Source organism: Drosophila eugracilis, unplaced genomic scaffold, assembly GCF_018153835.1.
Source record: "Drosophila eugracilis isolate 14026-0451.02 unplaced genomic scaffold, ASM1815383v1 contig_1825, whole genome shotgun sequence".
Taxonomy (NCBI): domain Eukaryota; kingdom Metazoa; phylum Arthropoda; class Insecta; order Diptera; family Drosophilidae; genus Drosophila; species Drosophila eugracilis.
In genome coordinates this window covers 281,963-304,539 of record NW_024572672.1, presented here as the reverse complement: position 1 = coordinate 304,539, position 22,577 = coordinate 281,963, and the positions used below count along the sequence as shown (strand labels likewise).

Sequence of the window (22,577 nt, the reverse complement as noted above, 5' to 3'; positions counted from 1 at the left end):
TAAGCTCTTGAAAACATAGAAAACCTTCCCGCAGTTATCGTTTATAAATATATCCTGAGAAATATTTAACATTTCGATCATCTTTCTTTTTAAGGGCGCTCTTGAGTGTTAAACCTTTGATATCCGCTAGAATGTATATCTCGCTGTCATGATCAGCACCCATCTGCTTCAGAGCGTTTAACTTATCTGCTATCGAACTTGCATCTTGTAGATGCAACGAAATCTCGCCGCTACCGTTTGCAACACAAGGTCTCCAAGAAAGAGATCCGCCCGGTGATAAGTCGGGCTAATCAAACCTTTAAATGGTACTTGTACTTGATGCTGGGCCACAACAAATTGCGGCAGCCGGGAGCGGCCATCAAATCAAACTGGCGCCAAGCCACTGTCGCCTTCAAACCACTTGAACATCGAAGTGGAATGGGCTCGGAATAGGGTATAGGGATAGGAATACGTCTAACGGATCAGTCACTTGTTGCCACTTGTCCTTAGTTTTCGGGTGCCAGGGCGACGGTGGCGGCACAAATTCACAGGCGAGTCATAAAAATCATCACACTTTGTCCCCGAGATGCTGACTGTCCTCATCGTTGGGAACAAAAGCAAGAGCCTGGAGGATGCATGGATGTGAGTTTTATGGCCTGACTGTGCGACGACCACCGACTGTTTGTGTCTCTGCAGTTTTCCAAAATTATTATTATGATTATTGCCTGTTTGTGGGTCTGCTCTACAATTTGTTTGCTATTGTCTGGTCGCCTAAAGATTGGAGACAAAAGCGGGCCGACGAAACCGCAAAAGGACAACGCTTGGGGGTACGAAAATGGGAACCGGAACGGAACGGAGCCCATAAAGATCCTAAACGATCGATGACCAGTATAAATGTCTCAAATTACCTCCGGAGATGCAGATTTAATGCAGCGATAAGATTTTATATAAGCACATATCTTCTGATTGTAAAATGAATAACATTTTTCAAATTTGTATCACAATTATTTTAGTACATATGACTATACATGAGTAAATTATAAAAATAACTTTTAGCAAATAAAAAATGTCCCCGAAAATTAAAAAATTTGCCTCTAATATTGCATTTTATCTTGATAATACTTTTCTGGGGATAAGTTGACATTTAAGGACCTTACATAAATCCCTGCTCGCATTTCCATTACCCGTCTCTGGTCATTAGTCAGCCAGATATGCAATTTCCGGTAATTCGTAACTCGACTAGCTTTGCATAAATACCTTGCCATATTTCCGTTTATTCCGGAAGGTCTAAGTGCCCCTGACCCGACACTGAGCCAACCCAAAGACGGCGACGACCCTCGAGTGTGACTCAGGCAATTAGCGGGAGGAAGGGAGTTCAGTTGAGGAGTTCAGGACAGCAGGCCCGGTCCAGACGGATTTGTGTCATTAGCGTTCGCGTTGCTCGCCACTCGTGTCCGGCTTCATTTCCATTTTCATTCAGTTTTCTGGCTGGAAAACCCGGGGAAATTTGAGCACCGCTCACTAATTGCATGTTTGTTATCTTTGGGAACGCGCTTAGGCTACCTTACGCAAGATAAATCTGATAAACAGGCTTACATTTTGCACATGAATCAGACACATAGATTTATTGTTGCTGGTTTTTCTTTTTTGTTTCGTGGTTTACATGTAACTTTTGGCTTACACCGTACGTGGGTTAGATATTTGTTGTGTGCCATGCCACAATCGTTCACATTCGTATTTACTAGACATTTTCTTTTTTATCAACAGCTACCAAAATGGATTGTTCGTTCCAGTATTCGTAATTCAGCTTAGTATTGGTTGTGTACTCTTCGTTAGTTTATTATAGTTTTATCACAGCTATACGTTTATATTTATTTGTTAATAATTGTGTTTAAGATTCATTAAATATGTTTCTCAATCCGTTTCTGATGAAGCCAAAAAAAAAAATAAAAATACATTTACACCAATTTGGCTACAAAAGAATGCTTAAAAAAGAATAACATACAAAATGTGAATATAGAACGAAGGAGTTGAGAAACAGTTCCACTCTGAATTAGGACAGCTCGAATCCGGTATTGCTGCTCACAGCGTAGCGAAGTTTGTCCCGCAGCGTGGACTTCTTTTGGTAGTTGGGTAGCTTCAGCAAATTGAAGCAAGTGGAAGAGGTGGGCAGGCGGTTGAGCGGATCCTTTTTGCGTATAGTGAAGAAACCTCGAATCACACTTCCTATAGTGTCGCCCGTATCCTCATCATCACCAACCTCCACACAACGAATCGAGAAGGGTGGCTCTAAGTGGGCGAAACCCAAAAGCGGGGGCTTAGAGCAGCTGGTAACGAACTAAAAAGTATTATTTAAATTAGTAAGTGATTTATGTCCATTAAATAAATAAAAATATACCTTTAAGAACAGCTTGCGCTCATCCTCTGTGAAATCCTTAGCTAGGATGTCCCAGAGCCAGCCAACAACGCGATGCGAGTCATGAAAACCACCATAATACTGTGTATGCTTGCGCAGATCTTTTAAGTCCAAAGGCACCGTGTCCCCAGATATAAGGCGCTGCAGCTCCGGAGGTGAGAACAAAGATAACCATTCTGGATTAACAATGCTGCGAAAGCCTCGATTAAAAGCAATCGTCTGTTCTCGTATCTGGGTGTTCATGTGGAAGAAAGCCATGTAGTGAATGTAGACCAACTTGTTGTGGTCATTAACAACGCGTGCCTTGCCACCCGGATGCAATTCATGAGTAACAATTTTGCCCATCACATCCTGGTCAACGGAAAAGGTTAGATTAAGATCAGCCACATCTTGCTTATAGTGCTTGATGAAGGTTAAGCTGCGATACAACTCGTTGTCAAGCGATGGTAGCTCGTCCATGCAGGAGTAGAGCGCCTGCTGAGTCTGGCCTAGCAACTGGGATAGAAAGAAGGAGGCGAATGGCACGTCCACTACGATGCCTTCGTAAACCGCCTTGCCCAACATGCGGCCAACGAACTCGAAAAGCTGCAGATGATTGTCCTGGACGTAGGAGATGGGCGAGGGATATAGACGCTGATCCGAGGTGGTCTTGAAGAGATTCAACGATGGGTCAAACACCTTTTTTATGGTCTCCTCCAGAAATTCCTTAAACACACCATCCTGATCAATGCCCGCCTCGTGTAGTCCTTGCTGATTGATAAACCGTACCCGTATAACACCTTTCAACGCCTGAGTGGGCTGGGCGGCCAGTTGTCTATATCCATCTTCCACAATCCGCTCGCGATGGATGACAATCAGTGCTGAGCGAGGCGAAGCACAGGCACTTTCCGTCAGACCCATTACCGCCTTTTCATTCTGCACAAATTTGCGGAATAATTTTACGCGATCCTCGTGTGGTATGATGTGCGGCATCTTGACCAGTAGCAGCATAGCGTTTCGCTTGGCCTTCACCAGGTCGTTAATAAACGTGGAGGGCTTTACCTCCGGTATGAGCCAATGGTTGGTCGGTGTAAACGGGCGGCGGCAGTCGCGGCGGTACAAGCAGAGCATGAGAGTGTGCAGCGAGATGAAAACCGGCTCCTGGGCAATATTCTTGGCACCTGCCGGAGATTGAATGATTGCATAAACAATTTTTCGACAAAAATTTAGATATTCTATGCCTTTCAATTACTAACTATTGATAGATCGAGATTAAAAAAAAGTTGATTATCAAACTAAAATATTAAAACAGACTCACCCAAGACATTATCATTAATAAGTTTGTAGAGTATGTTGTTAAGGAAGTAGGTCAGCATCACATAATCGTTCAGCTTAAAAGGATTCTGTTCCGTGTACATTTCGTATTCATCAAGAATCCTGTAGAAAAAAATGTGCATTAATTTTAGTAGTAGTAGTTCGAAAAATGATTCTATTTACGTGACGTAGTGCGTCATGCAGTCGCAAAAGAGCATCAGCATAGCTGTCTGTGGCTGTAGGCTAATATTGGACTTGAGGAGTTCTAAGTACTCCTTCATGCCGCAATTAGGACCCAGGGACGTTATTAGCAGCCAAATATCGTACAGCACATTATCATTGTAACAGATGCCAGTCAGGATGTCCAACTTCATTTGAGAGAGGGTATCGAGTGCTGTATAGTACATGGCACAAACGCGGGACACTTGCACAACATCCGCGTTGTCCAATTTACGCCACTGATGCTTAGTTTGCTTGCTGTTCGTTACTCCCATTAGGTTAACCCCTCTCGTAGAGCTGCGTTCCAATGCCCGACGTAACAAATTCGATGTGGATGGCTGCTGGGGAGACTGGAACTCGATGCGCTCGTAGTTAAGGTTGATTTCTTTCAAGAGATCTCCAAGCAACAGTTTTATACAGCGATGATCCCACAGCATGTGAAACTGCTTCTTGATTAGGGGTACATTCTGATTCTGGGCAGGCTCTGGACCCGGAGTATACCAACCCAGCAATTCGTGCCACTGAGTGAACACTCCCTTTGTGGTCACCGTGTTGGGTATTAGCTGCAGCAACCATAGGGCGGTTTTCTGAAGAAACTTAAATATTAGTTTATCACCAGAGAAAGGGATTTACTAGAACTTACAGCTAGTAAAGGATATGCCAACTCTTTGGACTCTCCTTGACCATCAATGTTGAACAAATTAACTACGTTTCCCAAAAGAGCAAGGGACTTGGTGCCCGGCATGCTTGCGCCAAACTCCTTGAACCACTCTGCGTCCTCCGAGATGCTTAACGCCTTTTTCAGCAGCCCCAAGGACGAGAACTGCTCTAGGCACTGTGGTACACTCTGGTGCAGATGGTAAATCAAAGCAGGCACAGACAGAATCTCCGAAAGAAACTTGCTCAAAAGATTTCGACTAAAGTTGCCATCTATAAGCGGGCGTAGGCATAGCGTGATTATAGCCACCAGGGTGACGGACTTCACGGACAACTCCTCGCGCACAGTTCCACGCAGTAAAACAAGCTTGAAAATCGTATAAAATTATTACAAAATTTCAACGATTTAAGAAAGTTAGCATACCCGCATGGTCTTGTAGAAGTCATTCTGCACAAGATGCCCCTGGATGTTGCAACAGATCTTTTGCATGGCCGGCTGCAGCTTCTCAAACTGGGCACTCCTGAGTATTGCCCAGGATTTCGGCGCTGTAAAGACCACCAGTGTATGCAGAAAGAGGGCAAGGGAAAGGCTATCGGCATGGTTCTCTGGCTTGAGCTCAGGCAGCAATATGAGGCAGTTGGTGAGCAGAACCTTAATGTGAGCGATCCACGGCAGGCTTCGTTCCTTAAAAAGGCATAAAGCGGCGTAGGATAGTTTGGTGTTCTCTGCCTCCATGGCCTTGATTATGTAGCGACAGATGAGCTCCAGACGCTCTCGCGAACGCAAATCGTTCTTGTCAAGCTTGATTTGGGTGAGGTAGCGACGAAGCACCGGATATACATTGGTGGCCAAAAGCTCCAGTTCCGCATCCTTGCCGTTTTGACTCTCAGTAAATATTGCATCGAAATCGAGGCTGTAAGATAGAATTTTATTACATTTATCGTGGAAATTTGGATAGAGTCTTACATGATCCGTTTATGGTACTTTCTTCGCGCCGCGTATCCTTTTAGAGTAGACTGCAACAGGATGGCCGCATGTTCACGACGCTTCTCCAGTGCCCGCTCCTCACGAGCCGCCTTCGTCTGCTCTAGGAAGCTGGTCTTTTGGTTTTGGGCAAACATTTCTGACTACAGCAGGTTGATGGTTTTTTTTATTGTGATGATGATGTATTCTTGTTGCTGTGGATGTTTGTTTTCGTTGGGATTGTCGCTGTTCTGGGTCGATTCCCTTCATGTAATCACTTCCTCGAGCTGAGCGCTATCCCAGAACCTTGATTCAGTGCATCACCGGATTTTTTGTGCATCGTAAATTAAGCAAATTTACAAAATATATCTTTACTCCAATTGGTTTTGCAGTGTGGCTGCCTCTTCTTCCATATAATAGCTATTCTAATGGTTCGTGTCCGCGGTATATCAGCAAGGCTTTGAACCCAGGGGAGATTTTTTTATACAACGGATTAGTGATTTGCTATTTAAGAAAATATCGATAACTACAAGCAAACCATCGACTGTATCGAATACACATCGATTTCTGTTCCAGCTCTAGCAACGCTCTGTTCGCGTGAATAAATAATTAATTAATTGCTGAAAAAATGGAATAGCTGGCGAAAACATGCATCCAACCAAGTGCAACAGCAGCCGTGCGCATTACTCCGTAATCGGGCGCTTGTGAAAACGCGTTAAACGTGAGCGCCAGGAAGTGTGTGGCTGAAAAAAGTTATGGTTTAGCAAAAACAACAAAGCTAAAGCCCAAAAGTGCTAATAAAAAGTACACACACACATACACGCGCGCGAGCAAAGGTGAAAATTATAAATTAATAAATGCGCTATGCGATCCAATCCGATCTGATAGCATATCAAATTAGCGAAATATGCTTGATTCTCGTGCTGATCGGATCAAAACTGTGAATTGCAACAGAAAATAATTTCAAGGTTTGCAGCAGGCGAATAGAAGGCGAAAAGGTAATTGAAAAATAGAACGAATTTTGGCACAAGCGCAGTGTAGCTATATATTTTTGTTGTCTGGCCGACCGTGGCTGGGTGGGTGGGGCGTGATTTTGGGGGCCAATCTTCTGTGTTCTGTGCTATGTGTGGTGAAAACAACAACAACCCCCTTGCCCCAGGCAGCCCCCTTCAAAGGCACCACGCCACTGCAAGAAAAAGACTGCAAAACGGAAAGTGAGTGCAAATGAAAACAATTGAAAGGTGAAGAGAGAGAAAGGGAGAGGGAGGGGCGTTCTAAATGCCCTGTAATGCTTTGCTCTCTCATGTAATTTACCGCAATTTTGCCCGTGCATTGCTCAGTGTGTCACTCTCACTCACACACATACTAATACTAACGAACGCAGCAAGGTCTCCGTATAGTGTGTGCTCTCCCCATTTTCTTGACAGGCAGCACAGCATCATCATCAAAAAGGCGCGCGCTCCTTTTCGCCCGTTTCGCTCTCCCTGCCTCTGCTGCTGCTTCCCAAAAACAGCTCCACCATTTTCTTTCTAAAACGCTGACGCCAGCGCCAATCATTCGCCATCAACCGCTCCTTCTCCGCGGTGCTCCCCACTGCAGCTTCCAGTGCAGTTAGTCCAATCTCGTCTTCAGCCTCGCTTAAATAAAACAAATCTTCGTTTTTATGTGTTTTCATCTCTCTGCAAATTGCAGATGTAATCAAATTTATTCGTAACGTAAATATAAACGTTAGGAATATGCAAAAAGCTTGTGATCGCGACTGCTAAAAGGGCAGAAAAATACAAATATAAAGAGAACGTGTGAGTTTCCAGTATCCTGTCTATGTGTATGTGTGTTTGAGAACTTCCAATAGCGTTTGTTGAACTTTGGGCATTTTTTTTTTGCAAGCCGGTTAGAAAATAACAGCAATTGCAGTGACGCATAACCTCAAAGATCGACCCGGGCATGCACAAGTACCGTTAGATCGGGGCGCGCTAAATGGCTCTATTTAGCTCTCACTAAGTCGCAAAAGCGAAAAAATGTGAAATTTCATTTAAAACGTTAAGTAGTAAAAAAAAAAAAAAAGTAAACATCGATAAATTCCAAAGCAGTAACTGTGCTTTTAATGCAGTAATTGGGCCCGTTATGTTTTAGTGCTTGCCCACACACATATAAGCACCAACACATACGCGGTTACATTGCCTCTGGTTTAAATTACAGTCGGCACTCAATTATGGGAACTGCATACAAATTTGTGGTAATTTATAATTTACAAAAAAGTTTATAATTTGATAAAGTAAGCCCCTGTAATTTATTAGTCCTACTAATTTTAATTACTTTACTTTATTTTTTCTTTAAAAAATGACTTAAGGACATTTTAACAAATTTTTTGAGTGTTCACTGTATAACAGTAGAAAAAATCGAAGAAAGTCGCCAAAGCAAAGGCAAAACAACAACAGCAACGGCGGCAGAAGAAACAAGATTCGAAATGGGCACACACAAGCAATGGCAAACGAAACTAAATGAAAAGTGCGAAACTGTGCAAAAAACCTAACCAAACTTCTCGCCCCCGCTCTTCTTTCCCGGCCCGGAAATCAAAATCACAAATTCAAATCCAAAGTCGAAATTAACGATTTCGTATTGGAAATGTATGTTATTTTATTGATTTATCGTCCCTCGTCACTCGCGCCATCGAAGCGAATCGAAGGTGTTATATATTTGTTGTTTATTTGCTTTCCTGATAAGCTGGTCGACCAATCGTCGACCGATCGACGGACCATGCAAATGCTAATTTCCATTCGTCAATTACAGATAATTGTTGTTGTTGCTACCGCACTGCTGTCTCCGAGCTTGTAAATTTAACAAATTAGCAAAAACTGATTTGATTAAATTTGAACGTTATTGCCGATGGGAGTTTATTTTATTATCGACGCACGGCATTCTAATTCCAAATCGAGCAATGGCGACAAAAATTTGTGGAAAATAAGAGATGTGATTGATTTGATCACGTGGTTTGGAATTTGGGGTACTTTTTTAAAAGAGAGCAAATTTGGCTCAAGCTAAGAACTTTATGATCGGTTTTTACGTAACTCTCTCATTGCCTTGCCTAACATTAAGCTTATATCCTTTTTTTTTCAGGAAACACAACCAAATAACCACAAAGAAGCCGTAACAATTACAATACTATAATAGACACTATCCCCAACAATAAAGAAGCAAACTAACAACGAGATGAAGTACGCAACTGGAACTGACAACGCGATGACCTCCGGTATCAGCGGCCAATCCAATAACTCTAACAGTGCATCTAACGAGATGCAGCCCACCACATCCACGCCGACTGCAGTCCACAAGGAGGCCACACCCACAGCCAGGACGACGGCAATAAACGCCAATGGCAATTCCAATCTAAACACAAATCCCAACCAAAGTCAGCCGTCCAACGCGCTGTTCTGCGAGCAGGTGACCACAGTGACAAATCTCTTCGAGATGTGGAACGACTGCGAGCGGACCGTCGTGATGTACGCGCTGCTCAAGCGGCTGCGTTATCCGAGCCTCAAGTTTCTTCAGTATTCAATTGACAGTAATCTGACCCAGAACTTGGGCACCTCACAGACGAATCTTAGCAGCGTTGTCATTGACATCAATGCCAACAATCCAGTTTACCTGCAGAATCTGCTGAATGCCTACAAGACGTTCCAGCCATGCGACCTGCTAGACGCCATGTCATCTTCCTCATCCGACAAAGACTCGATGCCATGTTACGGCAGCGATTTCCAGATCACCACGTCGGCACAATGTGACGAACGGAAACTGTACGCTCGTAAGGAAGACATTCTGCATGAGGTGCTCAACATGCTGCCACTGCTTAAACCGGGCAACGAGGAGGCCAAGCTCATCTACCTGACCCTGATCCCAGTCGCCGTAAAGGACACCATGCAGCAGATTGTGCCCACGGAACTAGTGCAACAGATCTTCTCGTACCTTCTCATCCATCCAGCAATCACCAGCGAGGACAGACGGTCGCTAAATATTTGGCTGCGTCACCTGGAGGATCATATCCAGGCGGCGGCGGCGGGCCTGACTAATCGCAGTTACTTCCTGCAGCCCTCCCCGCAACTGGTCGCTGGTGGGAGCTCTACAGGCAGTGGTAGCTGTTCCTCTTCGGCAGCCAGCTCATCGACGGCCTCCTGTTCGTCAGTAGCCTCGTCCTCGATGTGCCCCGCAAGCGGCAGCCGATCCTCGCGTACCAACGACTGGCAGACGATTGCCCCGCCCAGCAAGCAGTTGCAGAACAAATTGGCCGGTGATTGGCGTGGAAGCGGAGGCGGCAGCTCCAGCGGGTCGATCAATCCACTCTGTGATAATCTCAATGGTATTACCCTGAACGAATTAGCTTCTAGTCAGAATAGTCTCGGCCTGTCGCTGGAGGGTAGCTCTTCGCTGGTCAACGGTGTGGTCGCCGGAGCGGGCTCTATGCTGGGGATCGGTGGTGGGGACGATCATGACACATCATTCAGCAAGAATGGCACGGAAATACTCGACTTTGACCCGGTCACGGCTGACATGGGCGAGGCCTGCAGTCTGGCTAGCAGCAGCCTATGTGGACGAGCAGGTGGAAATTCTGTAGACGATCGAGCGCAGAATCTCCAGCAGCAGTTGCTCCAACCGCCGCCATATGCCTCGATTCTTATGGGAAATGTTGGAGATCAGTTTGGAGAGATTAACCGATGGAGTCTGGACAGCAAGATTGCAGCTTTAAAGACCCGACGGTCCAACAGTCTAACTACGCAAACAATTTCCAGCTGTTCCAGCTCTTCCAATTCATCGGTGATAACGGTCAACGACAACTGCTCTAATTCCACGGAGAACCTGGCCCAGTTTGCCAACAAGCCGAGAAGCTTCTCCCTATCAATAGAACATCAGCGCGGGGCCTTGATTAACAGTGGATCCGATACGCGCCTGGATGAGTTTAAACCCAATTATATTAAGTTCCATACTCGCAATGTGGGCATGTCCGGAATTGGTCTGTGGTTAAAGTCTCTGCGACTGCATAAGTACATCGAGTTGTTTAAGAACATGACGTATGAGGAGATGCTGTTAATCACCGAGGACTTTCTGCAGAGTGTTGGTGTAACCAAAGGTGCTTCCCACAAGCTTGCCCTCTGCATTGATAAGCTGAAGGAGCGGGCCAACGTACTAAACAGAGTGGAACAGGAACTACTAACTGGTCAAATGAAGCTGAGCACCGCCGTCGAGGAGCTCACCAACATTGTACTGACGCCGATGAAGCCTCTGGAGTCCCATGGGCCTCCGGAAGAAAACATTGGATTGCGCTTCCTTAAGGTGATCGACATAGTGAGCAATACATTGCAGCAAGATCCGTATGCTGCCCAGGATGATGAGACACTGGGAGTCCTTATGTGGATTTTGGACCGCTCCATTCATAACGAGGCATTTATGAACCATGCCAATCAACTTAAGGACCTGAAGTTTAAGCTGTCTAAGCTGAAGATCTCTATGGTGCCGAAGATGCATCATGTTAAGCCAGCCGGAGTCGGACCGAGCAATGGCAATATCAACAAGCCGAGGTAAGTTTTAAACATCGCCTGCTAGTGTTTCTTTTTTTGTAATGTAATTTCAAAATATTTCTTTTTATTAGGTGGAATGGTAAGACTCGCAAGTGCGATCCAAAGAACGGCAGCAACGATAGGATTAACAATCGCAAGAACTCCAACGACATGCTGAACTTTTCGCTAAATTGTCTGCAGCACCCGCTGCCCCATCACTCGCAGCAGCCACCACCGCCTCTGCCGCAGTTTGACTACAATGGTTACGGCAGCGGTCCATCTCACCAGCCGCAGTATAAGAGCTCGTCGTACCCCAGCTTTATGGGTAATCCGCAACAGCAGCCGCCACCGCCGCCAAGCAAGTCGCACCATCATGCCCAGCAGATGCAACAAATGCTGCAGCAGCACAATCATTTTCCAGCGCTGCCTCAGCAAACGCCACCACAGTCGCATCGCCGGTCGCTGAATAATCTCATTCTGGTAGCCGGGGGCCCACAGCAGCCGCAACAATTGATCTTCAAGCCAGGTCAGGGAGTACTGACCAACAATGGATCCAACGACAACATAGTGATGGAGCGCAATCAGCAGCAGCAGCAGAGAAAACTGAGCGGAGGAGTGTCCAGTGCAGAGCAACAACCAAAGAAGACCATGGCCGCGGTTGTGATGGTTAGTAATCAGAATCCAAGTCAGGAGCAGCATGATCAGTCGCAAATTCTGATCAACAACAACAACAATAGCATGCTAAATAATAATTTGATTAATCAGCAACAGTTGCAACTGTTGGCAGCAGCTGCTGCCGCCGTGGGCAGTGGCAGCTGTTTGTGCTCCAATGGTGGTAGTGGTGTAACCGGTGGTGCCTGTGTCCACAATCTTTGTCACCAAAGCAGTAAGAACAACAACAATGCCGTTGATCATTGCCTGTCCCAGCCACCGCTAGTAAACTTGGGCATGTCGCCGCATGTCACCGAGTACAAGATGAATGACTTTAAGAGCCTGGAACAGCTCGAGACGTTGTGCCGCCAAATGACTGAACAGGCAATGAACTGAGCAAAGTTCTGAGCTGTCTAAGGGATTCGATTGCAAAGGCGTTAGATTTGTGGCTGCCAGCTGTTTTTGTGTTCACTTAGCTTTGAACCATGTTTAAAGTTTGATTTCATAACGAACATAAATGTTTTTATATTTAGCTTTGTAAGATCTTATCTATGTTTGTGTCGCGTCAAGTTGTCCACCCTGCGTCCCTTTCACAACCCGTTTTGTAATCGTTTTTACTTAGTAAGGCAGATAGTTTGTTTTAATGTTAAGTTTAATTAATTGTGTGCCAAGGCGCCCCTAAATATATGACCAGCTGGCCAGGTTCACAGGACTAACGGCTGGCCGTTGGACTTGTTGAACCCATGCTGTACTCCCCGTCGGAAATCCCCATGTCAGCTGGAAGCGGGGGCGTGGCATCTTACTGTCAATGTTATTAATGTCTAGGTTTCGTAAATGTTGTCGCCATTTGTGTAGTTAAACTAACATGCCAAGCCCAAAAACAAAAACACATCGCAAACACACAATACAGTAACTTCTCTCTACATAGGAAAATTTGGCCAAATTTGATCAACATTTTACGCTATTCTAATCCTAATCACACCATCAACTATATCAACGTCGCCAAATGAAAGAAAGTACCCCGCTAAATGACGACGAAAAAAGTTTATCTAGTAAAAATTATAAAATGAACTCTGCATCGTGACCATGAGACTGACTAAGATTACTTTTCGCAACTATTAAAAAAAAAACTAGAAAGAAGAAAGCTAGATGGAGAGGGAATTGAAAAGTGAGAATTGAGAATTGAGAAACGAGAGCTGAGAGTTGTTTGCGCGAATCAAAACTAGGCTTGCTGAATGAAGTAGTAGTCACATAATGGATATGTTTATATATACACGTACACATAATTTATTTTAAATTAAAAGGAACATATTTGCTGAATCGTAACTGCACCAGAAGAAATCGCAACACAGTGGAAACAACCACTAGACTAATCTTTAAGAGGAAAGAGTTTCAATGTTTCACTGTTTGTGTTTAAGAATCGGAACCACATATTGTATTTTGTATAAGTAAGCTTAAGCCAAACCCCATGTATTGCATACCTATCATGACCATCATTGTCATTGATTAGCCTATCTCTACTATTACTATTATGTTTGCTTTAGTCAATTGTTTATCATGTAAATGGCAAGCCAATCACTCGATATGTTATGTTTTAGTTGTTTTAAAAAAATTATATATATTTATATATACGAAATGTATGTCGCATCATAAGCTTAGGTTCAAAAACAAACGACGACGACGATGGGCGGAGCTGAAAAGAGAAGGCAGCCAAAAAATAACTACCATAAGAGCGTAAAAACGTGTAGTCTAATTGTAATTTAAACAAAAAAAAGAACGAACAAACGCATGTGTAAATCTTGCTTAGAAATGTTTTTGTTTTCTAATTTCTTGTCGATATTTCCAAACTACTTTTGTTAACAACTATAACAACCGCAACACTGTAAATCGCTGATGCTTTTATTTATTAATAAAGAAAAAACCTAATTTACGGCCAGTTGCGATACAGAAATAATTAAAATCTAATTGTCAAACTTTAGCGAGTTCAAAACGATCCACAAACTAAATGGTTTAATGTAAAGTGCAACTACTCGTAGACGAATGTGCATAAGTCAGTTAGATGTTCGCAAATTTATCAGAAAGCGAGCATAAACCAAGCGTGTACCTACCCACACATATACACACAAACAATACCTACATATATTTATTTTCAATAAATTATTTCGAGAATTAAAAATACCCATGCTGTTTGCCTAACAACCCAGGTTGCCATGCGTCTCCACTTTTGTTGTCCGGCGTAAAACAACTTCACACCGAGGCTAGCCTTCAGACACGCCACACGAAATTGTTGAAGCGATTTTCTATATATACTAGTTGAACTTTTCCGGAGCAAAAATTATTAGATTTACAGAATGAGCCGACATCGCTTCAATAACGTTCAGATCAAAGCTTTGCCCGGCGGTCTGATGCCCCACCAGGAGCCGGAAGCGGATGGCGGTCAGCCCAGTTCGCAAAAGCTGCCGATGTGGCCAAGCGAACGGATTGCCCCTGGAGGCGCTGGAGCCTTTCACTCGGCCAAGGTAGAATACAGCAAGGAGACTGCTGATCTGATTCGATGTAAGTGGGTAAACCTAGTACCTATAACCCTGGGATTTTGATCTGAGTGCATCTGGCGTTTAAAACATTTAACTACTACTTAGTGCTTGTTAAGGAGTCCAAGATGTCGATGATGGTACGCAAACAAATCGATGAGAGCCTGCGCAATGGAGAACCTTTGCCACTTCCCGAGCCACCGCGTCCGAATACAAAAAACGATCCCGACAAGGAGACATTGGCCATTTTGGACCGTGCTCGCAATGCCAAGCGGAAGAATCTTCGGCAGATCGAGGCGAGTGGGGCTTATAAGCAGAGCTACTACCGCCCTCCCGCCGACAACCGAATGCACGGCGAGAAGGCCAAGTCTCAGCTACAGTTCACCATGGCCGGCACTCATCTACCGGATCCAGCAATCAAGCCACGTCGACGTCCACGTGAAGAGCATTTAGTGACAGAAGAGGACCTTATAAACGAGCGTAAGTTTGATGCTTTCAGGAATCCAATAATCACAATTTACTTAATTGAATCTATGGCTATTTTCAGTGCTGGATCAAATTAACGAGCGTGCGGAATGGTTGACCGAAATGGAATCCATGGGCCAGGGTAAAAAGTATCGTCCGGAAATACGTGAGCAGATCGCCGAACGTCTGCGTCGCATTCAGGCGTTGGAATCTAAGATGAAGATGAAATCAGATGGTGGTTTCCGTTTTGTGGACTAAATGTGTTATCTGTTATCCACATTTTATGAGTTTCCTTGAGACGAGCACAATCCTATTTAATAAATTTCAAGATTCATTTAAATTTTGTGAGATTTTCTGTTAACACTCGATTAATAAATAGCTTTATTTAACTTATTTGCATTCGTATAATTTGGATTTCGTAAAATTTCCTTTTGATCTGGCACATATTTAATACACACGCATTGTAACAATATAAGAAGCCCAAACGCAAGCACTTTCGACCTCGGATTTTGGCAAAATGAGTATAAAGTACAATGTTAAAAATTCATAAGGTTTAATTAAAAATACCGAATAAATTACTGGATTATAAGTATATGTGTATATAGAATATACGGCTATATATATATCTGGACCTACGCACTACACTTTGTATATATATATATGCACGCATCTGTTAGTTCAAAGAGTAATGTTCCTCTATTCAAAAATAGACTTTTGTGACCTCAGCTTGTGCTCAACCTCGGATTCAGGGGGTGGTATATTTTAGCACGACGGCATGTGGCACCGGAATTCGCTAGCCGCCTCCGCAAAGCGATTCCGGATTAAGTATCCGCTAATTACTTCGGCTACTTCGTGTGGACGGTCCTCGTGCACGGCATGTCCGCAACGGGCTAGAACCTGCATTTGGAAGCGGCCCTGCATTTGGCCAACGGTCAGGGTGCGGTCCAATCCATCGATGCTGGCCAGAAGCAACTGCTTGGGCACACGCAAGTTGAGGAACTTCTCGCTCAGGCCCGAGAACCACCCCACCCAATACTTCTCTGACTTGGACAGATCAATGCGCCAGGTGTAACTAAGGAAAGTATTACAAAGTAATTAATTAATCGTTTAAATATAAAGTAAACACATTCGTACTTTTTGGCTGCTTCGGTCATTGATTTGGTCGTGACGGGTTTCTTAAAATCCGCGCCAGCTGAAGCACCATCTGCGGTGCCATCGGCGGAATCATCGCCCGGCGGCGATGATTCTTCATCTTCTGAAATGCTAAACGGATTGGGAAACATGCTGTTATGGTGCGCCTCCTCAAGCACTTCGTCGGGTAGTGGCAGATCATTCGTTGCAAGTTTGTTCGTTGTACAACTGGATAGGATTTAAATAGTTATAATTTTTGTAAAAATAATTAGATTGTTGAACTCACTTGATTATCTGACCGGGCATGGACACTTTAGCACTGTCCACATTACGCACCTGGCCGCTACGGATGCACCATTCGATAGCATTGGGAATACTCTGAAAATACTTTGGACGGGAGCGCAAAAAGCTCTGCATGCTGGCCAGTGCTTCCATGGCAGTGCCCTCCACAACGTCGATGACGGTTATTCCAATCAAATTAGGCACCAAAGCCATGTGGGCGAAGTGGACAGCTATAGCGCCGCCCATCGAATGTCCGACGACAAAAAGCTGCGGAACTTCCTCAGGATACAGCTTCAAGATTAAATCAGCTATGTCCCTGTAATTTTAATAGTTTAAGAATGTATTAAAAAAATTTGTATTTTACATTAATTATAAATAATTAATAAACTCATTTGAGCAAATATCATTGAAGTTGTATGATTAACCTCATTAAAAGTTGTGTGCGCTATTTTTATATACAAAGATATTATGCAAACTCCGCCCAACCGTTTGTAGAAATTTTGTTATTTAAATGTTATATGGAGAAATACGACGATATAAAAACACTTACTTTGCCAGAGTATCCGCCGAGAGATCGTCCTCGTCGTCCACTTTGCTGTCACCGTGGCCGCGCATATCGATGCACAGGCACTGGCAGTGGATCATGCTGGTCACCTCAGACTTTAATTGAGATAAAAAACGAATTAGTCTTTCATTTCCATAAAAAATCAGAGAGTTACTAACGCAAAAGTGGGCCCAGGTGAGGGCCGAATAGCCACCACCATGGAGCAGGAGAAGCACTGGAAATGCCGGCTTCTCTGGTTGCTTAGTGCGATAGACTCGAAAGGTACGCTGCTCATCCACTGTGACGTCTTCCTTCTCCGCGAAAAACTCGTTCCACATGCCAGGTTTGTAGTCGCGGATGCGCGACTTCTTGAACGAGTCCCTGCAATTAGCCAAATTGGGTAGAGATTGCGTACTACCCCCATTCCAGAATCTTGCACTTACGCTCTGCCAATACGCCCGCCAGGAATTGTGGGTGGCAGCTTGCCCTTCAATATCGTGCGCTGTAAACTCGACATCGATTCGATTGTCTCCGCAGTGGGGTCAACAGGTGAAGTTCCTACAGTGCAGGTGCAAGTGGAATATCGCACTGTTGTTGCTCGCAAATGACCGTTTTCAAATACAAATAAAATAGTTCCAACAAATACAATACAATGATGTGATGCGGAGTTGCCAGATGTTATCGGAACGACTTTAGCCAAATTATGTTTGCAGCCCTGATTTTCCCTTCACTGAGAGCAGAATAAAACTGACAAGACATGGCAGCATCGTTTCAAGATCTTTTCTTGGCAATGCCTTTTTCTGACAGCGCTTTTAACGGCAAATATTTCAAACTTTTAGTTAAATTAAATTGGTTTTTGCTAGTATTAACAAAAAGCTACTATAAATAGTTGAACGGTTCGATTTTTACAAATACATTTATTTATTTATTCGAGTAAGGGTACAAAATGACGTAACACGAATTCGAATGACAATCGGTTGGTAATAAAATTGCTAAGTGCTGTATTTGGGTACTTATAAGATATTCCGAAAGTTTGGCTTATTAATTTAACCACTGTGAACTTGAACCTTATCAGCCACTTTACACTAACGGCATAATAATGATTAAGGATTAGGATTTAGTTAAGTGGAAACCCAAAACCACTCAGTGCTCAGTTGCTCAGTTGCTTGATGGAACGCGACGTGCTCACACCGAAAACTAGAACTCTACTCTGATAACGAAGGCCTGAGAATAACCGCCAAGTTGTTTTGACCTCATATAGAGAAAGATAAGACATTATTGGGTACGTATTGGGAGAAGTGAAAAAATCTTAACCATGTTTATATCTATGTTTGTATTGGTATGTTAACAAATATAAGCTTAGTTCTGTTTATTTTTATTGTGTGGCTTTAAGATAAGCCAGAAGCAATATATCGATCAATAAATTGTTGAGTTCGTGTGGTGCAAAGTTAAAAGACAATTTGAAGGTAAAGTTGTGGGTTAGATTAAAAAACAAATCCTAAAAATAAGTTTGGTTGGCTTGGAACATTTAAATCCCTTTAGCTTTTTAAGGGTTAAAGACTGCGCTTGCCTGGCAACTCCCCAATAGCAGCTGTTTTTAGCGCCATCTCGTTCTCACATGCCCTTCCTTTGCATTTACCGGCAGAAATTGCACTTTTGCACTTGTTTTTTCCAATTAAGCGGTCAAATTGGCGTCAATCTAATGTTTTAGTGACTCTGAAACCGCTTCCCCAACTGATAAACGGAATGTTAGTTCATAACTTTGTGTGCTAATAGGTATTTTGACATTTTGATAAGGTGAGATTGGTTGATAAGCTAATTTTTGCACAACCACAGGTACAATTATTATTGTGTTGTTATGGCTATTTGTTTACGTATGTAAATTTGTTTTTGCCCATAAATTTAGATTAACCAGTTGCGACACGTTTACGGTTCGTCGACTGCGAAAATAATGTCTGTTATTAAAGTTTTACCAGCTTGCAGGTGAACATGACTGCCAACGGGAATGGAACTGCTCAGGTTTTGGGAGTAGGCATCGAAATCGTGGCGCAACAGAAGCTTCAGCCGGAATCCAAGATTTATGGGCGCGTGCAACAACTACGCGCGTTTTTTAAACAGCAGTTTGGGGAGGATCCAGAATTTATCGTTCGAGTTCCTGGCAGGTGAGTGTTCCTTGTTGATAATACAAATTAATAGCCGCCAACTAATAATATTTATCCAAAGAGTGAACATCATAGGTGAGCATGTAGACTACTGTGGCTATTCGGTATTGCCAATGGCTGTTAGCCAGAGTATCTTTTTGGCCGTGTCCAAAAATCCAGATGACAACCAACTGCAGCTTCGGAATCTGGAGGAGACCAAGTTCCAGGGCTATGATGCAGACCTTAAAACGCTCAAGTAGGTGATTCACATTATGATAATTAAAGCACATACCCAGATACTTGTATGTATTTTTCTAAACATTTAATTGTGCATGAAATCATTTCATATATATACAAATTCTAGAATTGAACTACCAAAAAGTGGAGGACCAGCGTGGTACAATTACTTCCTTTGCGGGATCAAGGGCATTCAGGAGAATCTCGGCAGTCAGTGGAAACCAATAGGAATGCGCATAGCTGTGGACGGCAATGTGCCCTTGGCTGCAGGGCTTTCCAGTTCGAGTGCCATGGTCAGCTCTGCTGTCTTGGCCACCGCCCACGTCCAGGGCAAGAAGTTGGATCGCAGGGAGTTGGCTTCGATATCAGCGAAGTGTGAGCAATATATTGGTACTCACAGCGGTGGTATGGACCAGGCCATAGCCTACTTGGGAAGAATAGGCTGCGCGCACCACATAGAATTTCATCCCAAGCTCAAGGGTACTCCGGTGACATTGCCTGCGGGCAAGTGCTTCGTTGTGGCCAATAGTTTGGCGCAAAAAAATAAGGCAGCTTCGTCTGACTACAATGAACGTGTGGTGGAATGCCGACTTGCCACTCGATGGTTGGCCAAACGTAAGGGTCTTATCAACTGGCAGGACATTTTACGCTTCATAGATCTGGAAGAGGCCTGCCAAATGGATAATGCAACATTTGAAAAATTGATTAAGGATAACTTGACTAAGTCCAACTACACGAGAGCAGATATATGCAAGGAGCTGGGAATCACCGAGCAAGAATTGGAAACCAAGTTTCTCTCGGCTAACACACGGCACATGGAGCAGTTCAAGCTACGTCAACGTGCGTTGCACGTCATTCAGGGTAAGTTAATGCATCACAATCGGCATTTGAGATTTTATCAGAAACATTTTTCAAAAGTTTTAGTTCCTGGCTTTGCACATGATTTTAATGAATTGATCACCAATAAATAATTACAGTCGATTAATAAGGCATTGACATTAATTTGTTATTAAGCGATATGTAATTGATTTAAAATCGTAAAAAATATTTATCAAACGTAAGATCAGTTTATAATTTAGTGTCTTACTTTTCAGAATCCGGTCGCGTAGCAAAATTCCGAAAGATTTGCGAGGAACTCGCCGCAGGACCAAACAAGGATGGTGCCAAGCAGCTGGGCGAGCTCATGAGGCAATCCCACGAGAGTCTGCGGGAGCTTTACGAATGCTCCCATCCAGATGTAGAGCGTCTTATAACCATATCCAACGAGCAGAATGTCAGTGCTCGAGTCACAGGAGCTGGGTAAGTGTCCTCAAATCCATGTAGTTCTCTAAACTAACAATGATTTTCTATTTTTAGGTGGGGTGGTTGCATAGTAGCAATGTGCGATTCCGTTGAAGCGGCTGACGATTATATCAAGGCTTTAAAGCGTGATTACTATGCCCAGTTGCCAGCTCATCTCCTGGAGCGTTATCAGCCAAACAACTTCAGCGAAGTTGTCTTTGCCACTCTACCAGGAAACGGAGCCGAATTATTTATACAGTAAAAGTTTCTCTAGCATTTTAATCCAATCTGTATACCAAAAGCATCTGTCAGTCACTATAATCATTTATAGAGAAATCATTTAATATGTATGTACAATATATTAACAATTTACAAGCTAAAATACAACAAGGCACGTGGGAAACGGAACTAATCTGGGTACGACGGCAGGTTTTAGATTTCTATCTGCGATTCAGATAGCCAGCGTTCTTGAACAGCTTGTAGACCTGTTCCCGTGGAATTTTCTCAGCTTCACGATGCACGACGGCATTTTCCTTCTTCGTCAGAAGGGATTCCTTGGCCAGATTGGCGGCGATCACGGGATTATTATAGAATCTCGCACTTTTTGATAGTTCAGCTGGTAACTCTGACTCCCACTGGGCATTTCGGACCACCGAAGGATGGGCATCGGCTGTGGCATATCCTTGGTACGGATTGGCCGGTTCATATGAGTGCGCAACGGGCAGACCCAATCCCTGGTGGTAGAAGAACTGAGCCCGTACCGAACTCATAGCCAGAATTAGGCATCCAGCGAGCAGCGTTACTTGGCAGGCGGTCAGCATGATTGTCTACAGGAGGGGAGAAAAGGAGCAGGAGCTGGCATTATTGTCTAACGTTCTAATAAAGCGATACGGACAGATTTATTGCCGCTGGTCAGTGGCAGTTTTTAATCTACAAGTCGGCTGTCAGTTTCGTGCGTCATAAATTATGTACGGGAAAATCAATTATCGCATATGGCCAATGGAGTGGGCAGCGCGGAGATCTTGGCTCAGACTCTTACAGTTGCTAATCCGTGAACTTTTTTGCAACTGGAACTGGACTGGCTTTTTTATTGATAAGAATTGGACTGGCCGCGAATTGAATGGCGAGCTTTAATTGTCAAGCGTAGAGTGCTCCAATTTGGTCTGAACAAAGCAATCAAAGCTTGATATGTAAGTACAGTGGTTTGGTTGAAATCGTTTAAGCCTTAGGTAAAATGTGATCATTTTGAAGATTATTTAATTTTGAGAAATAAATTCCGTTGAGAAATAGGATTAAAGATACAAATTTTACGTTTTATATATAAGGAACTTTTTTGAACTTTTGAATTTTTAGGAGCGAACTTTAAACGTTTTCCCTGAAATAATCCTTGGATAGATGACATTGGTTGAAAGTCATATACACTTTCTATTTGTTAATTATCACACCCACTGTTCATGCAGGTTCACTCTGACTATGCGCCATTAAATGCATTTACATATTCCAAGTCCAATTTGATAATTTGATTTAGCCAAAGTCAAGGTTACGATCCCACACACCTAAATGAGATTTCGGTTCTCCAAAGCACCCACTCTCGCACAGCACACGACACTCACTTTGATATGGACTTATTTCAGGGGCTAATCCTCGGAGAGAAGCACTTCAAACGAAACTGGAACACCTGGGCCTGGGTGAAGTTGAGACTGTAAACTGATCATAGAATATCGAGGCGGCGAACTTTTATTCGCTTGCCGTTGAATGCCACAAAAACGAGTTGAACTCAAGCTTGTGAGTCAACCGATTTCAAATCCCGCTCAAAGTCGCTTCTGAGCACCGAGAATGAGTCAAGTTTTTCAGCTGGCTGCTTTACATTTTATTAAATTAATTATGGTCGGAACGGTGCGGAGTGGAGTGGAGTGGTGTGGACTGCAACCTGGTACAGACTGACCTAGGCCTAGGCGCTGAGATCGGGCAATTAAAAGCAATGATATCTGTCTCCGTTTCTCATGCTCCATAAAAGTGCCCCCCAAAAAAGGTCGGATTGCCAGCCGGCAGTGTTACGCATGGCAAAAGTCGCACAGATATATTTGTGCACCAAATATACTCGGAAAAATACATTTTACAATATTCCGGAAAAAAAATGTACAACTGAATTGGCTTGATTATCAAATTGCTCATTAATCAAGAGCACAGAAAGAAATATTTTCATTAGAAAATAATTTTAATATTATAATTTATAA

At 43.5% G+C, this 22,577-nt stretch overlaps 6 protein-coding genes across 11 annotated transcripts; 3 read left to right on the top strand and 3 right to left on the bottom strand.

Annotated features, from left to right (window-relative positions):
* Window positions 1–1,571: 1,571 nt before the first annotated feature.
* LOC108108347 (ubiquitin-protein ligase E3B) lies at window positions 1,572–5,924 on the bottom strand. Its single transcript, XM_017216388.2, has 7 exons — window positions 5,532–5,924; window positions 4,989–5,478; window positions 4,551–4,931; window positions 3,872–4,494; window positions 3,693–3,811; window positions 2,378–3,555; window positions 1,572–2,317 (listed from the first exon to the last, which is right to left on the bottom strand). The coding sequence occupies exons 1-7, from the start codon at window positions 5,684–5,686 to the stop codon at window positions 2,033–2,035; spliced, it is 3,231 nt and encodes a 1,076-aa protein (XP_017071877.1). The 5' UTR covers window positions 5,687–5,924; the 3' UTR covers window positions 1,572–2,032.
* A 169-nt stretch (window positions 5,925–6,093) lies between these two features.
* On the top strand, window positions 6,094–13,654 carry LOC108108303 (protein Smaug). 3 transcript variants are annotated; one of them, XM_017216319.2, is made up of 4 exons: window positions 7,071–7,327; window positions 8,646–11,098; window positions 11,170–11,743; window positions 12,657–13,654. In XM_017216319.2, exons 2-4 carry the CDS (start codon window positions 8,739–8,741, stop codon window positions 12,696–12,698), a joined length of 2,976 nt encoding a protein of 991 aa, XP_017071808.1. In that variant the 5' UTR covers window positions 7,071–7,327; window positions 8,646–8,738; the 3' UTR covers window positions 12,699–13,654. The 3 variants fall into 3 exon arrangements, with proteins under 3 accessions (XP_017071806.1, XP_017071808.1, XP_017071807.1); XM_017216317.1 differs by lacking the exons at window positions 7,071–7,327; window positions 12,657–13,654 and adding an exon at window positions 6,094–6,526 and having other exon boundaries at window positions 11,170–12,650; XM_017216318.2 differs by lacking the exon at window positions 12,657–13,654 and having other exon boundaries at window positions 7,071–7,325; window positions 11,170–12,650.
* Window positions 13,655–13,973: 319 nt separating this feature from the next.
* Window positions 13,974–15,144, top strand: LOC108108307 (UPF0193 protein EVG1 homolog). The gene is made up of 3 exons (XM_017216325.1): window positions 13,974–14,284; window positions 14,368–14,739; window positions 14,807–15,144. The coding sequence occupies exons 1-3, from the start codon at window positions 14,080–14,082 to the stop codon at window positions 14,980–14,982; spliced, it is 753 nt and encodes a 250-aa protein (XP_017071814.1). The 5' UTR covers window positions 13,974–14,079; the 3' UTR covers window positions 14,983–15,144.
* Window positions 15,145–15,258: 114 nt separating this feature from the next.
* On the bottom strand, window positions 15,259–17,367 carry LOC108108306 (protein phosphatase methylesterase 1). Its single transcript, XM_017216324.1, has 6 exons — window positions 17,125–17,367; window positions 16,861–17,062; window positions 16,688–16,797; window positions 16,142–16,453; window positions 15,859–16,083; window positions 15,259–15,796 (listed from the first exon to the last, which is right to left on the bottom strand). Exons 1-6 carry the CDS (start codon window positions 17,196–17,198, stop codon window positions 15,487–15,489), a joined length of 1,233 nt encoding a protein of 410 aa, XP_017071813.1. The 5' UTR covers window positions 17,199–17,367; the 3' UTR covers window positions 15,259–15,486.
* A 191-nt stretch (window positions 17,368–17,558) lies between these two features.
* Window positions 17,559–20,722, top strand: LOC108108304 (N-acetylgalactosamine kinase). 4 transcript variants are annotated; one of them, XM_017216323.1, is made up of 6 exons: window positions 17,559–17,963; window positions 18,665–18,843; window positions 18,905–19,078; window positions 19,187–19,920; window positions 20,154–20,358; window positions 20,416–20,722. In XM_017216323.1, exons 2-6 carry the CDS (start codon window positions 18,671–18,673, stop codon window positions 20,600–20,602), a joined length of 1,473 nt encoding a protein of 490 aa, XP_017071812.1. In that variant the 5' UTR covers window positions 17,559–17,963; window positions 18,665–18,670; the 3' UTR covers window positions 20,603–20,722. The 4 variants fall into 4 exon arrangements, with proteins under 4 accessions (XP_017071812.1, XP_017071811.1, XP_017071810.1 ...); XM_017216322.1 differs by having other exon boundaries at window positions 18,658–18,843; XM_017216321.1 differs by lacking the exon at window positions 17,559–17,963 and adding an exon at window positions 18,322–18,478.
* On the bottom strand, window positions 20,665–22,040 carry LOC108108308. Its single transcript, XM_017216327.1, has 2 exons — window positions 21,954–22,040; window positions 20,665–21,167 (listed from the first exon to the last, which is right to left on the bottom strand). The coding sequence occupies exon 2, from the start codon at window positions 21,159–21,161 to the stop codon at window positions 20,781–20,783; it is 381 nt and encodes a 126-aa protein (XP_017071816.1). The 5' UTR covers window positions 21,162–21,167; window positions 21,954–22,040; the 3' UTR covers window positions 20,665–20,780.
* Window positions 22,041–22,577: the final 537 nt, after the last annotated feature.

What these genes read in the sequence shown, in the direction of transcription:
- LOC108108307 (XM_017216325.1), top strand. Translation starts at nt 14,080, where the DNA reads ATGAGCCGACATCGCTTCAATAACGTTCAGATCAAAGCTTTGCCCGGC. An exon ending in GACTGCTGATCTGATTCGAT is followed by an intron (nt 14,285 to 14,367) that starts GTAAGTGGGTAA and finishes ACTACTACTTAG; the next exon opens with TGCTTGTTAAGGAGTCCAAG. An exon ending in AGAGGACCTTATAAACGAGC is followed by an intron (nt 14,740 to 14,806) that starts GTAAGTTTGATG and finishes GGCTATTTTCAG; the next exon opens with TGCTGGATCAAATTAACGAG.
- LOC108108303 (XM_017216317.1), top strand. Translation starts at nt 8,739, where the DNA reads ATGAAGTACGCAACTGGAACTGACAACGCGATGACCTCCGGTATCAGC. An exon ending in GGCAATATCAACAAGCCGAG is followed by an intron (nt 11,099 to 11,169) that starts GTAAGTTTTAAA and finishes TCTTTTTATTAG; the next exon opens with GTGGAATGGTAAGACTCGCA.
- LOC108108347 (XM_017216388.2), bottom strand. Translation starts at nt 5,686, where the DNA reads ATGTTTGCCCAAAACCAAAAGACCAGCTTCCTAGAGCAGACGAAGGCG. An exon ending in ACTTCTACAAGACCATGCGG is followed by an intron (nt 4,932 to 4,988) that starts GTATGCTAACTT and finishes ACGATTTTCAAG; the next exon opens with CTTGTTTTACTGCGTGGAAC. An exon ending in TATTAATGATAATGTCTTGG is followed by an intron (nt 3,556 to 3,692) that starts GTGAGTCTGTTT and finishes AATCTCCGGCAG; the next exon opens with GTGCCAAGAATATTGCCCAG.
- LOC108108304 (XM_017216323.1), top strand. Translation starts at nt 18,671, where the DNA reads ATGACTGCCAACGGGAATGGAACTGCTCAGGTTTTGGGAGTAGGCATC. An exon ending in ATCGTTCGAGTTCCTGGCAG is followed by an intron (nt 18,844 to 18,904) that starts GTGAGTGTTCCT and finishes ATTTATCCAAAG; the next exon opens with AGTGAACATCATAGGTGAGC. An exon ending in GCAGACCTTAAAACGCTCAA is followed by an intron (nt 19,079 to 19,186) that starts GTAGGTGATTCA and finishes TACAAATTCTAG; the next exon opens with AATTGAACTACCAAAAAGTG.
- LOC108108306 (XM_017216324.1), bottom strand. Translation starts at nt 17,198, where the DNA reads ATGTCGAGTTTACAGCGCACGATATTGAAGGGCAAGCTGCCACCCACA. An exon ending in GGCGGGCGTATTGGCAGAGC is followed by an intron (nt 17,063 to 17,124) that starts GTAAGTGCAAGA and finishes GGCTAATTGCAG; the next exon opens with GGACTCGTTCAAGAAGTCGC. An exon ending in TCACCTGGGCCCACTTTTGC is followed by an intron (nt 16,798 to 16,860) that starts GTTAGTAACTCT and finishes TCTCAATTAAAG; the next exon opens with TCTGAGGTGACCAGCATGAT.
- LOC108108308 (XM_017216327.1), bottom strand. Translation starts at nt 21,161, where the DNA reads ATGCTGACCGCCTGCCAAGTAACGCTGCTCGCTGGATGCCTAATTCTG.